The sequence below is a fragment of the Cryptotermes secundus genome, unplaced genomic scaffold (assembly GCF_002891405.2).
Source record: "Cryptotermes secundus unplaced genomic scaffold, Csec_1.0 scaffold620, whole genome shotgun sequence".
NCBI classification, from domain to species: domain Eukaryota; kingdom Metazoa; phylum Arthropoda; class Insecta; order Blattodea; family Kalotermitidae; genus Cryptotermes; species Cryptotermes secundus.
In genome coordinates this window covers 731,931-748,255 of record NW_019723312.1, presented here as the reverse complement: position 1 = coordinate 748,255, position 16,325 = coordinate 731,931, and the positions used below count along the sequence as shown (strand labels likewise).

General features: G+C 43.0%; 1 protein-coding gene across 4 annotated transcripts in view; it reads right to left on the bottom strand.

The window, feature by feature from the left end:
* The window catches only part of LOC111861805 (carboxyl-terminal PDZ ligand of neuronal nitric oxide synthase protein), a 164,870-nt gene that overhangs the window by 19,944 nt on the left and 128,601 nt on the right, over positions 1 to 16,325 (bottom strand). For all 4 annotated transcript variants that reach the window (XM_023846677.2, XM_023846674.2, XM_023846675.2 and 1 more), the window contains 3 exons: positions 8,411 to 8,610; positions 5,380 to 5,598; positions 3,927 to 4,088 (listed from right to left, as the gene is read on the bottom strand). In XM_023846677.2, coding sequence (XP_023702445.1) covers positions 3,927 to 4,088; positions 5,380 to 5,598; positions 8,411 to 8,610 — 581 coding nt within the window. The remainder of the gene's footprint in view (positions 1 to 3,926; positions 4,089 to 5,379; positions 5,599 to 8,410; positions 8,611 to 16,325) is intronic.

Here is a 16,325-nt window from a genome sequence, read left to right as displayed (position 1 = left end):
GAATTCTTATATATATAGTCTCTGCATTCTGCCCACACAGTGTATTTGTGTGTTCCACATGGATCTCACAATAAACAGCGATTGTTTCTATAAAAGGCATTAACTGATCGGGCTTTGCAGCAGAGATGTAATGTGTTCCCTGTGAGGTAAGGACTGAATGTGTATACAGGGTGTCCCAGGAGGAATGAACCAAACTTCAGGAGGGTGTTCCTTATGTTAAAGTATGCCGATATAACCCAAAACACCTATGTCCAAAGTTGAACAGTTACGGAGATAATGGCCAGAGAAGTGTCAAACTTTGACCGGCATTGCACACTTGTTGATTACAAAATACATATTAAAACTGGCAGGAATATGTGGATTCTGTAATGTTAATAATGTACGTAACATCAAACTAACTTGTGAGTGACATGAAGCCATAAAATTGAAGTACAAAATACTCACTCGCCATGTCATAATTGTCCTTAGGGTTTCCAAGCACTATACATGAGACATGAATGGCAAGCTCTGACATAACGTGCTGATGACTGCGCGTTCTGATAAAGCCAACTACATAAGCACGGCTAGGGTGAATCACGGCACTCAAGGACAAACAGAGATAAGGCCTCTCAGCTGATAGGTATAATCTGTGGACCCGCTAGAAGACCACACTTTTCTTGGGCCATTATCTCCGTAACCGTTCAACTTTGGACATAGGTGTTTTGAGTTATATCGGCATACTTTAACATAAGGAACACCCTCCCGAAGTTTGGTCCATTCCTCCTGGGACACCCTGTATATGATATTCATGAACTTGAGGCTTCAAAGGGTTTAACTGCCCATTAACTACAAGTAAACAGTTAAAACTTAACTGATAAATGAACTGATACAGAAAAAATTAAGCAAAGAAAACAAAAATGATAACAAAAACGAAAACTGCATGCTACAAAATGCACCTAAATAGTTCTCCAATATTCACTGATTTGTGTGCTCTTTCAAGCCATTCTTTGGCGCATTTGCCATAAAAAGTTTTGAGAAGTGCCACCTCTGCCTGCACGTAACAACATGAGAATCATCCTTCTTCATTGGCTCCTAATAATACCCCGCGATATATAACCTGTTCAGTTCAGAAAAGCCATTAGAAAAGTATACAAGTATACAGCATTCAGAGTGGTTGGAGCATCAGCTAAATGAGTTTATACAGATCAGTAAATTTTGATTCACGACATATCTCAATAAACTTGCACCAAATTCCCCAGTTGAGTGGTCAGTCCTTCTGCTTCAAATTTGTGGAAGGGTAGGTCCTAACAGGGTCCAGGGGTTGGCTATTCTGAGGATTTGTAGTTGTCATTCAATTCGTTCAAGGAAAATCTTACTTATTAAACAGTAAATGAAGTATATGCTGATATCTCTCGAACATACTGCAGGACAAAACCATAATCTGAAGACAGTGAATAAATCCTTTGGAAATGCAACAAAATTCAAATATTTGAAAGCGACAGCTGAAAATTGCATTCATGAAGAACTTAAGAGCAGATTAACTTTAGGGAACATTTGTACCATTCAGTGCAGAACATTCTCTCATCCCTTCCACAATTTCTACATAAAGACTAAAATATGTAAATCTATAATTATAAGGGTAGAATACAGACTGAGGGTGTCTGAAAACAGGGTGCTGAGGGGAATATTTGGAGGGATGAAGTAGCATGAATCTGTAGAGAATCATAATGTGGAGCTTCATAACTTTTACTCCTCACCAAATGGCAGAATGATCAAGTCAAGGACTATAAGTGGGTGAGACTTGTAGTAAGCATGGGGAGAAGAGAAATTCACACAGATTTGGTCAAAAAAATAGAAGTTCTGAAAGGTGGGTGGGTAATATTAACGTGGATCTTGAGGAAATTGGACGGAAGTCACCAATCCAGATCCCGTCGACAGTCAAACCCCTAATTCATGACAATATGTTAAGAACATAAAGATGGATGCCTCCAGGATAGAGAAATGACTAAGGATAGATTGTGATTAATCATGGCATAGAGACTGGCTAAGTTCATTCAGGATAGAAACGTTAAAGTATGCTAGGAGGTGGAAGAGAAGTTGGAAGACACAAAATGAGATGGATGGAAGATGCAGAGAACGATTTACAAGGGTTAAAAGTAAACAAATGAAGGAAGGCAAGTAATGGAAAATAAAGGGTATCTGCCACAACTCAGCAAGTAAGTATCAACACATCCAGTTTTTTAACAAAAGGGTCTCTCTCGAAATACTATAAGGCAAAGAGAGTACAGAAAGAAAACAATTCTGTCTTCATAACACTTCACAGAACTTGTTTATGGTATCACCCAATCTTTTGAACTATAGATGTTGTTTCTTGCCATTCAACACCCCAGAAGGTTATGCCACAGCTCAGGCAGTTGGTTGGTGGCTTTCTAGTATGGAGGGCTCATTTCAATCCCAGGTCATATCATGTGTAGTTGGGTAAAGTGTCACTGAGACAGGTTTCCTCCATGTACTTTGGCTTCCCTTGCCAATTCTCACTCAAACTGCCTCACAGCCCCTAATCATCCGTCATTAATGTTATACGTCTTGATACTGTCAGCATCACTAAGTTGCCATTTTACATACAAAGCACACTGAATTTGCTGTAATTCACTCATGAATACATGAAAAATGGCTTCATCACTGAAAATCACAGTATAAAAGCTATGACAAGACATCATCTTCTTAATCTTCTGTTTTGGGTACAAGTAGAGACAATATCACATTTCCAAACTTCAGAGATCTACTCTTCTCATCATAAGAGTACAATTCTTAATGGAGATATTGGTGATTCATAAAAATAACACATTCAGTATACATAACAAAATATTGTAAAACACTTGCAAACAGAGTCCATTGATAGCTTCGTATAGCCATCAATGCCACTAACATCAGTTCCTCTTAATGCTTGAGGGTTTCATCATGAATATATGCAATGAAGATTTCTTCACATGATCGGCCCTGGGAAGATGAAGGAGTTATTCCCACCACTTCAGAGAGTGTCACTTGTGGACATAAATGAAACACTCATTTTATGTCCAATGTATGCTCTGCATAAATCTTACAGTTTTCAAGAGAATTAAACAAAATGATGCTGAGTACAATCCTGCATATTCAGCAACCAACGATGGCCTCCAAAACACAATGCCAGGCAAGAGAGAGAAAAAACAGGACAAAAAATCCACAAGAAAGTGTACTCAGTTTAGACTGCATTAAGCAGAAATTTTTCTTAATAGCAGATTCCAAAGGGTTCTGATGATGGTGGATGGAGAAAGTCCAAAACCCCAGTATTTCTGTGGATTTCTCTTAATGTTTTAATTCTTCTATCACATTCTGACTCAGAAGAATAAATCAAACAATATATATATATTTAGTTCTCATTTAGTGCATGTAATATCAGCGAACACCAAAGCCTTAACTTCTCATGAACCTGAGCAAGTCTCACCTGACAGTGAACAGCTGCACAATAAGGGAATAATTAATCACAGTCTTAATCATTTCATTTACAAATCTTTTTGGTGAATGTATATGTTAAGTGTACAATGCGTTCTTTTGTAATCTTGTCTTTCTGATAGTACACATTTTTTCCCAAAATCATATAATGTGTCCTGTGGCTAATTTTAAAAATAATAAATAATTTATGAACTAAAGATAAGGATGAGATGTTATCTAGAAGTAAAATACAGCAAGACGTAAACCATACGAGTATTACATACCAACCTTGCCCGTTACAGAGTTAGTTATCTGTTACAACCCCCTTACATGAGATCCAAAGAGGGTAATATATATATACAACCATTACACAAAGAGAGAGAGAAGCATCATGCAAGAGGGTAAGCGTGCAAAGCTACAGAGATGACTGTGTCCCTGGAGGCATGCCGGTGACTGGAGCCTCTCTGCCTGCCTACCTGAGGTATCATGGTCACTTGCTGCTGCTGACCCTGACTCTGGTTGTTGCTGACCTGCTGAGGGCGCTGCTGGAGCCTCTCAAGCTCCTGCAGGTGAGCTACTAGTGCCGCGATGTGGTCGAGCAGTTCCTTATTATGCACCAGCAACTGATGTGTCCGTGCCTGCATACAGTTATATTTCAACAGTCATTCTTAAAAGCCACTAAAGTAGAAATGTGTATAGTTCAGACGTGGCCAAACTGTGGCCACTAACATAAATAAATAAAATAATAAAAAAATTGTGCTGACATACAAAATTATATGATAATATGAAATGCAGACCCCATGTGAGTGATGGGACGATGAAAAGTTACAAATATGGGAGGATTCCAATTGATAACAATAATAGTTAGCTACTCATTTTATTATTTTGTAACTTAATTAAAATTAATTTAAACCTGCATATATGAATTACATCTGACATTAACACTATACATGACACATACAACCTTCGCCCTAAGAAAACTGTAAACACTGGCCAATGTAGGGGAACAGTATGAGGACAGTAGGGTGTTTATGTAATATAACTTACCTGATGTTGGCCTGAATGGCTGAAAAATGCTGTAGAGTGAAAACTGTATAACTCTACTCAGTCGATAGAACATACAATGAACTGTGGCTTAAGCTAGTGCGACTCTTCTGAAGCAACAGTGTGGTTCATGGAAACAAAATAATCACTCCTCTTTTTTAGATGTCGATCATGTAGGTAAGAATCCACTGCAGAGAAAGCCTGTACCTCAACATCTGCGCCATCCAACCTGTGTCTGCTTGCGGCACCCCAGACTCCAGCTCTGATTTTCAGTAACTTTAGCCACCCCTGCAGTACTGCATCATCACCCCTAGTGTACACCATACATAACAAACCCCACATGGACTACAACGGACATGAACCTTTACCTCCAGAGCAAGAAATGTGGAAACCAATTGGCTGCATTGCCTCTGGTGATCCTATGCTCTAGGTTACACCACAAAACCTGCCTTAGTCTGATGCAGTGTGTGACAGTTTGCAGCATACTAATTTGAGGACCACCCCCAATTAGCTGTCCGGGGCTGCTTATTCAACACATTCACAATTACCCTCCACATCTCAAGGCTACATTATTCTATGGCCAACTATCAAGCTTGAGGTCCACCCCTTGTTAGCTGTCCAGGGCTGCATAAATTTGCAGTTAACAACCCCCCACATTATTCTATGGCCAGCTGTCAAGTTTGAGGACCACCCCTTGTTAGCTGTCCAGGGCTGCATATTCAACACATTCGCAGTTACTCCCCACATTATTCTATGGCCAACTGTCAAGCTTGAGGACCACCCCTTGTTAGCTGTCCAAGGCTGCTTATCCGACACAGTGGCAGCCACCTTCTGCATCTTGAGGCTACGTTTCCAGAGAATGCACAATTAGTGCCTCAGGCTTACCTGTGCCTCGAGCCTGGCTGCCGTCTCCGCCGCCAGTTGGTCACGCAGCAGGTGAACTTGCGCCACAGCGGCCTGTGTCTGCTGCGCCTGCTGCTCCAGCTGCTCCCGTAACAGTTGAAGTTCGTGGTGTGTGCTCAGTGGCGTCCCTGCTGCTAGAAGTGGTTCCGCACTGACTCTGAGTGGGTCACTCAGTGGTGAGCTATACGTCTCACCACCGCTCTGTAAGCAGAAGCACACGGTTACACTGCCAAGTCCAGACCGATTAACAGTTGCCAATCAGAAGTATAATGTAAGGCACATTTGCCAATAGCATTAGGAAAGCACAGACATTCCATTTTGAACCAGGACAGTGTAGTCAGTACAGTGACTGGCTATGGGCTGGATGACCGAGGGGTCAGTCAAGAATTTTCTCTTCTGCATGTCGTCCAGACTGGCTCTGGGGTCCACCCAACCTCCTACCAGTAAAGCAGCCGAGGAGTGAAGCTGAGCATTCACCTCCAAGAAAATGTTGATCTATACATCCACTCGCACATACGCCTTCATGGCGTAGTGCTTAATTAGTTAAGCACAGGGACAATTTACTTCAGAAGTTCCGTTTATATGGTCTATGATTTATTTAGGTTCATGTCAAGCAGTCCACTGGCAGAAAGTGAAAAGCATAACTATCTTTGAAACAAAAATTATGATAACAGTTACATATCTTCCGTGCGAGTGCCCTACATTAATTTATATGATTCTATATATTCTGAAGGTTCAGACCAGGATGAGCCTATTGTGCAAGATACAACCATACTAACAAAATTACATATTTGGTGCAGAACACCATCCTAAAAGCACTCTGAGTCTATGTATACAATGTTTTTATGTTATGAGTTAGGTTATATTCAGTCTGAATAAGGATAAATATTATAACTATGACAGAAATGAAACAATATTTTCCATTTTGAACATCGACAAGAGCAGCTCTGAATCAGTGGACAGAAGAAGCTTGAATATCCAATATTTAATTTCTCTGCATTCTTTACATGCGGTGAATTAATTTTTCAAGGATGTGTCATCTATTGAATTCTTGAGGAAATTTACCAACAATTTCTGCATGAACACAACTTTGGTCCATATCAGTTAAATGTGAATCCTGAATTCGTGAATCTATACACCAAAACTATGAATATTTTTGTGGCTTATTTCATGAGAGGGTCAGTATTAATACCACAGGACTGAGCAACAGGATAATGGATGGATGAATTAGAATGGATAGGGAAGGAAGTGGCTGTGTACTAACTGGGGCACTGTTCAACATTTCAGTGGAGAGACTGAGAAAAGCCATGAAAACCGTTAGTCAGGACAGCCAGTGTCCCATGCAAAACATCTCCTGAACATAAGTCAGACCCAATTCTTCTCCAGCAATCAGCCTGGCCCTAACATATAAACAACTGGTATCCTACTGTGGCATGTCTGCTGAAAGCCACAATTGTGAACCAAGCAGAAAGAGCCTTGCTATGGAACATCTCTGTAAACATGAGCGTTGCTAGGCGATGACCCAGTAGCTGTCACAAGCGGTGTTTTTGTGTGTTCCGTGCTGAGGCCATACGAAATGAGGGCCAGCTGAAAGTTAGAGAGGGCGCCCCATATCAACAAACCCACAACCACCTGACAGTAATAAAAATGCGGTCTTGGGCCCAAGATGGGGAGTGGCACTAAGAGAGACTGACAGACTGGACAGCTGACTGTCAGTTATAACATAAGTCTGACTCTGAGTTGTTGATGAGTCAGTTGTGAGCTGCAATTATTAAAAACTGGTAGCTGAGGCCGGGGACAGTGAGGGAACCCATAGTAAGGGGAAAGTCCACCATTGGAAGACGCTACCAAGCAATGCAGTGAAGACAGTGACTGAGAACACTAGTCTCTGTGTGACAGTGGCTTGTAAAGCATGGTCCAGAGTTGTCTAAGCATTCAATAAATCCGACTACTAATCCAAATCCCATCTATAATCCTCTATCACGTGACATGTGGGCTCAAAGCCAGAATTCTGGAGCGAGAAGGAACATCCATTGCTAGATTACGGTGAGGTAAACACGCAATGGCGCTATTAAGCGAGCATTCCTTGCTACACAAGGGTCAATAACAATCACGCGATCGCAGCAAGTTACACGCGCAACGATAGAGGAGCTGTTGGATGCGGTGTTCTCTGAGGGGTCCGCCGTGAGGCTATAGAGCGGGAAAGGAATTGGAATCATGAGAATAAACATGTTCGCAGCATAGGACAACGCGAAGCCAGACACGGAAAATATATGAGACTTAAACTTGGCTGCGGTCAAGCTTACGACCATTCAAGTGATTAAGCTGCCGTTGTAGCATAAGATACGTAATATAGGCATGATCGGCTCTGTAATGCCTGGACTAACAAATGACTTGTATATAGCGCACAAGGAACAATTTTCTGTAACATGCTGTATGTGCGATACGTACACTTGACAAAGGCGAAGCCTATACACAAGCGGCAAACCCATCTTCTCGTCAGAGAGGATGTTACACAAGGGCTATAACCGCAAGGTTTCAGTTGAAAAAAAATAAATCTGTAGTCGTGATCTTCAAGGGGCTTGGCGCCAACATGAACTGATTGGCGGTAAACCACCAGTCGTAAGGCAAATGTGACTATGACTTTGACCTGTCCCACCTGGGACTCTGACTGAGCTGTGAGGAGTTGAGAAGGTGAAGAGACATGGGTTAGTTGTGGGAGAGTTGCCAGTAAATAACGACATTAACCCAGTAGCTGAGGAATATACGGTATTGACGGCCGTTACCAAGCAACGACTGGCGAAGATACAGCAGACTGACTAGACTTAGTGCGTTCTGTAGCTAACTGTGTACAGTGTATGAATTGGCGACAGCAGTTACTAGTTTCAAGAGTCCAATAAAGCCAGTCACCCACCCAAATACCGTCTCTGGTCACTAACTCGTGACACTAAATGGTAGTAAACACGTCTAACAGAAAGATGAAACGAAATGAGTCGAGTGTGAGCCAACGCACCAAGGGCGATCTTCTCATGGGGTTTGTGTTGGGCGGGGGCGGCAGGATGTCGAGCCTGAGGGGGCGTTGCGCCTGCTGGGGCCCCTCTGAGGGCTGCGCTTGTTTCTGTGATGGCTGCTGGGTGTCAGACTGCGCGTCGTGGAGAGAGGCCGTGTCTTCTGCAGGCAGGGTGTCACAGCTCATAGGGTCGGAAATCGTGTCTGCAACAACGAAAACGTGAACATTATATACACAGTTCATCATCTTCTCAACAGATGTCACACATATCCACACACACATGGGCCTATATATAAACAACTGACGTAAGGATGAAGAAAGCAAAAAGATGTATATATCACATTTTCTCCAAAAAGGTGCAGAAAATGAACACAAATTAAAATTAAAAAAAATTACCAACCACTCCTTTTATCGTTGAGGTCCAACTAAGAGAGAGAGGAAAAAAAGTTACACTCAAAACAAAAATATGGCCATGGGTCCCAGCGGGGCCCGATGCCAAGAGAGACCGTGCCGGCTGATTGTCGGCTGTAAGCTTCTGTTCTGCTCTGCTCTGAAGAAAGCAGTCTTCTGAGATGTGGCGCCGTGTAGATGTTGTGTTAACCGGCGTTTCGGAAGAACGTATCGCCTCCATCTTCAGGGTAGAAGAAATAAGAAGAAAATCCGCGAGCGAGGAACCAGCGTGAGCAGGCGCTAACATGCTGCTTCAAAGTACTTTATGTAGTAGGTCATGAACGAGCAAGAAGTGTATCGTGTATATCCTGTGAGTACTGATATGTTCGTGTTGATATGTGTAGTGTGGTGCACTATACAAAGCAGGCGGTTCGCAAAATGATTATTTGTGAGTACTGTTCGTGGGAGACGGTGTTAAAGATCTACCTCGATGGCTAACAGGGACTCTTTACCCAGGGGTAAAAGCAGCAGGGATGTGAAGCTGACCACACACTATATAGTGCTGAGGTCAAGAATCGTAGAGCTCTACCTCCACTTCCACCACGTGTTCGTGGCGCGGTGCTTAACTGCAACTTTACCTTAAGGTAAGTACCTTACTGCATGATAATCTGTAGGACTACAAAGGAATAAGGAAATTAACAGTACACTGCCTGTATAACCCACGACGACACCCCCAAGCTGTATACTGTACAAATGTAATCACGTTTAGTGTAATACTAACATTGTACCTGTCGGGTATAAAAAAAAGTTAAAGTGAAGCTATCCCTGTACCAAGCCCTGGAGGCCCATAGGGTTGTGAGACATCGAGGTTCCCACATTCTCGAGACCAGTGGTGGGAAAACTACGGCCCGCGGGCCAGACGCGGCCCCCTGATAGGTTCTATCCGGCCCGCGAAATGATTCCTAATCTGACGAATGAAAAGAAGAAGAATTAAGGAAAATTAATAATTCACAGATCTTCTCTGCCACCTGAACAAGTTGAATGTCAAGATGCAAGGAAAAAATCAATTTATTGATGATATCTGGGGCCATATCAGAAGTTTTAAACTACAACTTGTTCTGTTTGCAGATCAGCTAGCTAAGAATGACTTGTCTCACTTCCCGAGGTTAAATTCAATAGCCCCAGTGATGAAGGACAAGCTTAGGAGCTACGAGGATAGCCTGAGAAGACTCCGTGGTGAATTTGAACGAAGATTTCAAGACTTCAGTGCCATTGAAAAAGACTTGGATGTTTTCAGTATGCCTTTTAATGTAGACTGTGAAACAGTGAAACCGGACTTGCAACTTGAATTAATTGAGTTGCAATGTAACACTCAACTCAAACAGTTGTTTCTCAATGTCCCAAAATTAGAGTTCTACAAGTCCTTGTCGAAATCCAGTTTCCCAAATCTGATATCTCATGCCCAGAAAGTCACTGCTATGTTTGCTTCATCCTATATATGTGAACAGGTGTTTTCTACAATGAAACTTCGAAAGAGTTGTATTAGAAACAGACTGACAGATGAGCATTTAACTTCACTTCTGAGAATCAGTGCATCCCAGTTCGAACCAGATTATGAGAAAATTTTGGAAATGCAGTCACAGTTTCATTCATCACATTCTCCTTCATAATCTTTCAATCATTAATAGGGCTTAGTATTACAAGAATTTTGTAAAATCTACCATTATTGTTTTTAATAAATTATATTGGCCCACCTAAGTTTTTTCTTTTTCCTTTGGCCCCCTCCTAAAAAAGTTTGCCCATCACTGCTCTAGACAATCGGCTCATAGATGGCGGTGAGGTCGTCGGCCTTACGCACTGCCCGTCCTTTACCCCTAGGAAGATTCCTGGTACTCATTTCTGTTAGAGGCTGAGTCGACCCCAGGGCCATAGTGCGACTGGAAGGATTAGGTCAATTGGAAAAAAAAAATCCACCTCATCGGGACTGAAACCCACGACCTTCCGGCTTGTAGGAAAGTGCCTTAACCAACTACGCTACCGCGTGCCCCCGACAAATAAAGAGCCCATCAAAAAAAAAAAGTGCTCGGATTTCAGGCGTCTGCAGTTTAGGGACGAAAATGAGATTTGAACTCGATTGCTTATACACAAGTCACACGTGCAGCCTCACACAACTCGTCCTGTCGTAAAGCTGTAACGTTTCCTAAGAAGAGGAGTAACGACTACAACTTAGCCTCGTTTTTCCAGGGAGGGTGGGGGGTACGCCGGCCGCTATTGGGTCTACTGTACCAGCCGCGGGCACAAGATGAGAGTGGAGCTGTACGCAGAATAAGAATTGGCAGGGGAAACATAAGTACAGTAATCAGAGAAATCCTTCCTTACAAAAGCTATATAACCTGACCTGCGATCGAACCTGGGTCGTCTCCTCAGTTACGGCACTCGTAAGGACTTCTTTTCTCACCCTGAAGTGTTTCCAGACAGCCACATAAATCGTCTCGGTTGCAACACGGCCTGGAGGGGTTCACACATATCGCCATGATAAAGCCTCCCTTATGCAACGCGGCCACTTCGCGTGACAGCGGTTTCCGGGGCCATGAGAGTCGGCCCTTGAGCAGATCACGTCCTGCCGGGGGTTCTGTCCCCCACCCCCCAAAAGTAACCGTAGTCCCACCTTAATATCGATACGGCTTCTCTCTTCCCAATAATTCTATGGTTACAACTATTATTATTGGCTAATTGTCTTAGTGATTAATATTAATCACTAACACAATTAGTCAACCTCCGGTCGTAAACGCGAGGTCGCTGACATGTTTTCTCCGCCTCATCTCAGGACCACCCGGTCGCCAGAACATTTTTCACCACCTCTTACCGCTGACCACGTACTCGCTTCCTATTGGTTAGCGTTCGGCTCAGATAACAGCGTCACCTCCAGCAGACCGTCCAACGAGAGACGTGGGAGCCGTCTAAACACTTTGACTTTGACTTTGACTTTGACTGCCTAAAGCCATTAACCTAGAATATGGGCCTCCACGGCCTGTTACAGGAATAGGTTTCACCCGTGTTACCCTTGATTGCAGCTGCATGGCTTGCTGGAACGTTCGATACGACCTAGTCTACAAGCCTATGCCCCATCCTGTATATTGTCGTGTGTCTGCAGCTTATTTAACGATGCTGATCAGTACCGAGGCTATACAAGGTCGACTTGAGGCAAGAGAAACGAAAGGATTCAGAAGAAAGCGATTCTGGCCTCGGGTTTGATATCGGAATTTGGGCGTAGGGACTTAGGAAAACCAAGAAAAAGTCTGTCAACAGAGCCAGTGTCCGTGGCAAAGTACTGAACCGAGCACCTCCCACAGCGTTACCCGCTCGGTGAATAACGAATTAGAAATATTGTGAAAGGGAAGAGGTCATGACGTCACACAAGCAATCTGCCTTGAGGTCATGAGAAAAACCACGAAAGAAGCCTGTCACGGCAGTCAGTGCCTCAGTTACATCGCACACACCGAAGTTTCGGAGGAACGTACTGATTCCATTTTCAGGGTAGAAGATATGCTAAGCAGGCAGGAAGCAAGGAGCTGGGTGATGCTTGCCGCCTGCATCTTGTTGGTCCCTTGCTTGGCTTGGTGTTCAACCCTGAAGACGGAAGCAGCACGTTCCTCCGAAACTACGGTGAAATTCTACTGGACTACACAGCGTCACATCTCAGAGCACAGTACTGTTCCTAGACGCCGGTGTCAGAACCGTAAATCCAACGAAAGCCCCTTTCATTCTGCATAATCATTAGCAGTCGATACACAGGCATTCAACAACAAAAAAAAATCATATACTACATACATTGCAGCACATAATCTGTATTAGTGTGGCATCTATACACGTTATGTTGAACTAAATATAGTGCTGGAAGCAGCCGACAGATGTCTCTCGCAGTCTCAGCGGGTTAATGACTGCGTAAGAACCGGGATGGGGTTTCCGTACGTCATCCCGAGGGAACTGGCGAATCTCCAGCACACAACTTGCAACTTCGTAATGACGTCACACTGCACTGCCAGTGGTTATCACGGTGTGGTCCAACGGGCCTGAGATGCGAGAGATATGGGGGATAATCCCGGTGAAATGCCAAGCAGATACGCCTTTCGCGTGTAAGCTGCACAGGACCTGAGCGGTACTCACTAGCCTGGGAATTTATGAACGAATCTATTGATTCACGTTAGATAGCAAGTTTTAGGAACCACTGTATACATGGATCCCGAGATTTTCAATTTCCAATTAACTGCGAGCTGCAAGACATGTACATGAATAAAGGGCACAGATGGAATTGTCTACGCTTTAGCTGCAACTGTCGGTACAAATGCTATGACTCATCAATACTGGCTCCAACATACACGGTGTGTCCAGGATCCGTCAGGACTCTTTTCTTTTGTCCTGCAATGCCATCTGTTGGCGAGTTGTGGCGTTAAGATTCTTGAAGTTTCAGCTGTGGCTGTCTATAATCATGTGTTCTGACCTTGAATGCAATAGTGCTGTCCTGACGCTCGTCGGAAAATGGTGGGTGAACAGAGAGCCAACATCAAATTTTGTTTGAAGTTGGGCAAAACAGCCGGCGAAGAGTACGAAATGATGAAAAGCGTGTACGATAGTGACTATTTGAGTCCCTCGAACATTTTTCGATGGTATGCTGTATTTCGTGATGGCAGGGAGGACATTGAAGACCCTCCACGTGCATCAAAGACGAGAACAAGTCGCACTGAAGAAAATGTGAAAAAGTGACCGAAATCCTTGCATCAGACAGATGTGTTTCTGCAAGATTCGTCGAGGAGCTTTTGGGAACACCAAAAAGTACTGTGCATCAAATTCTGACCGAGGATTTGGGCAAACGGAAGGTCTGCGCGCGGTTTGTACCGCACGCGATTGTCACTGGTGACGAGACACGGTGTTCTCAATACGAGCCTCTCACAAAGCGGCAGAGTGTAGCGCGGTTCAGCTCAAAGAAGCCGAAACCAAAGAAACTGCGCATGCAAGAGTCGAGTAAAGACACTGCTAACAGTTTTCTTCGATTCCAAAGGAATCATTCACAACGAATTTCTGCCAGAAGGTCAAACAGTGAATTCTGATTATTACCTCGGGGTCCTCAATCGTTTGTGGTAGAGAATTCTTCGAATTCGACCTGAATATCGAGAGCAAGATTCCTGGTCTCTCCTTCACGACAATGCCCCACCCCAAAAATCGAAGATGGTGGGCGATTTTTTGGCCAGAAAAGGGATCACAGTCCTTGATCATCCTGCGTATTCGCCAGATTTGGCTCCAGCAGATTTCTGGTTGTTCCGAAAGTTAAGTTGGCGTTGATTGGAGACCGTCACGACACCATCCAGGACATCCAAAGGGAATGTACCGCAGTTTTAAATGCGATTCTACAAAAAGAGTATAGTGACTGTTTTCGAAAACTTTTCAATTGATTCCAGCTATATACTGATTCAGAAGTGGACTATTTTGAATAAAAAGAGTGAAATTTTGAAAATAATTCACGTCTTGTATTTTTAATGAACACAATCCTAACAGAACCTGGACACACTGTATACATACCTTCCCTTCACTTTCTGTCAGTCAGAAGATTCGAACAATGCTATTCAGTTTTTGTGCTACTGGACGAATCCAGAAATCCATTCAACTAACATAAATATCCAGTCTGTAGCTCACAGGGAACATATTACATCTCCGTTACGAAACTCACCCTGTTAATTGTGTCTGAGGAAACAGTCGCTGTTTATTGTGAGAATCATATGGAACACACAAATACACTGTGTGGACAGAGTGCAAAGACTTTACATATAAGAATTCAGTTCGTACCTCAAAGGAAACACATTACGTCTCCGCTACAGAGACCAACCGGTGAATGCTGTTTGGGGAAACAGTTGCTGTTTATTGTGAGAATCATATGGAACACAGAAATACACTCTGTGGGCAGAATGCAGAGGCTTTATATATAAGAATTCAGTCCGTACCTCACAGGAAACACATTACGTATCCGCTACAGAGACCAACCGGTTAATGCTGTTTACTGTGAGAACCATATGGAACAAACAAATACACTGTGTGGGCAGAATGCAGAGACTTTCTATATAAGAATTCAGTCCGTACCTCACAGGAAACACATTACGTCTCCGACACAGAGTCCAACCGGTTAATTCTGTTTGGGGAAACAGTCGCTGTTTATTGTGAGAATCGCAAGGAACACATAAGAAATATGTACACGTTGTGGGAAATTGCAGAGTTTTAGTACGTTAAAGTGAGTGGTACATAGAGTTCGTCCTGTACTTTAAAGGACTAATTTCCATCATAATCACGTATCGTTCACAGTCGGCCCTCTACAACGTTTGCCATCTCGTGGAGACGCAAAAGAAAATGCATAAGACGTGAAAGCGTCGTCCTCAAAGCCAGATTTCTGCATGAATTGGCAGCAATTCAGCTCCACCTCCACAAGAATCCAGGGGAGCCCTAATTAACCCTGCTCTCTGTTCCACAAAGTACCAGCAAATAAACCACAACTCAATGTGTACAAACACCTCAATTCTGTCCTCAGTACAACATTCGTCATAACCAGGACCCGTTTAAGGCAAAGGCGGGCCCTGAACACAGCATGATCTTGGGGCTCGCTTGTCTTTTGGTTACATTTTTAAGGAAGGCCTTACAATATAGTACCAGTACAAATCTGATTCACACTAACAGAAACGAAAAGGACAGGAAACAGAAACAAATATTCTAAAAATTATCCTATATATTACATTAAGATTTTTAAATATATTAAGCAAGTAATCCTTACATATATATAATTTGGTAAGCGTGAGATTTCTCACTGTCATTACGCAATTATGAGACGCCATTAACATGCTGAATGAACGCAAGTTACGTAGCAGGTGACACAAATGACTAAGCAAATCCCTTGTTTCAAAATATCGTGTCTATTTTGTGAGTACTGACAGTATTTTCTGTGGATATGTGTCGTGTCGTATATTACATAGAGAAGACAGTTTACGGCTGGTCATTTGTGCATGATATTTGTGGGGGATGGCGTTAAGGGTCGGCCTCGGCGTATCAATCGACAACGTAGAACTGTAAAGGAATACGTGAGAAAGCAGGGGAAGTTAATCAGCACGAAAGCTCATACACCAAATTATGAACCTTCTCGAAGAATTCTCAACGCGTGTTACGCAAGTTTTGGGTTTAAAATTATGTTTCAAAATACAGACATCACTTAACATTTTATACGTTCCAACCAGAAGCACGAACTGCAGTACGCAGCCAAGCAAAATGAAAATACTTTCTTACGTAATTTGTGTGTCCACTGCTCAGATGTGACTCGACCTTGCAAGTTGAACCGATTACTAAATATGAAATAATAATAATAATAAGACGGTAAAGATGTTCCTGTGCTTAACTAATTAAGCACTACGCCATGAAGGCGTATGGGGAGTGCATGTATAGATCCACATTTTCTTGACGTCGGCACTAGCTGGAGGTGAGGGGTCAGCTTCAC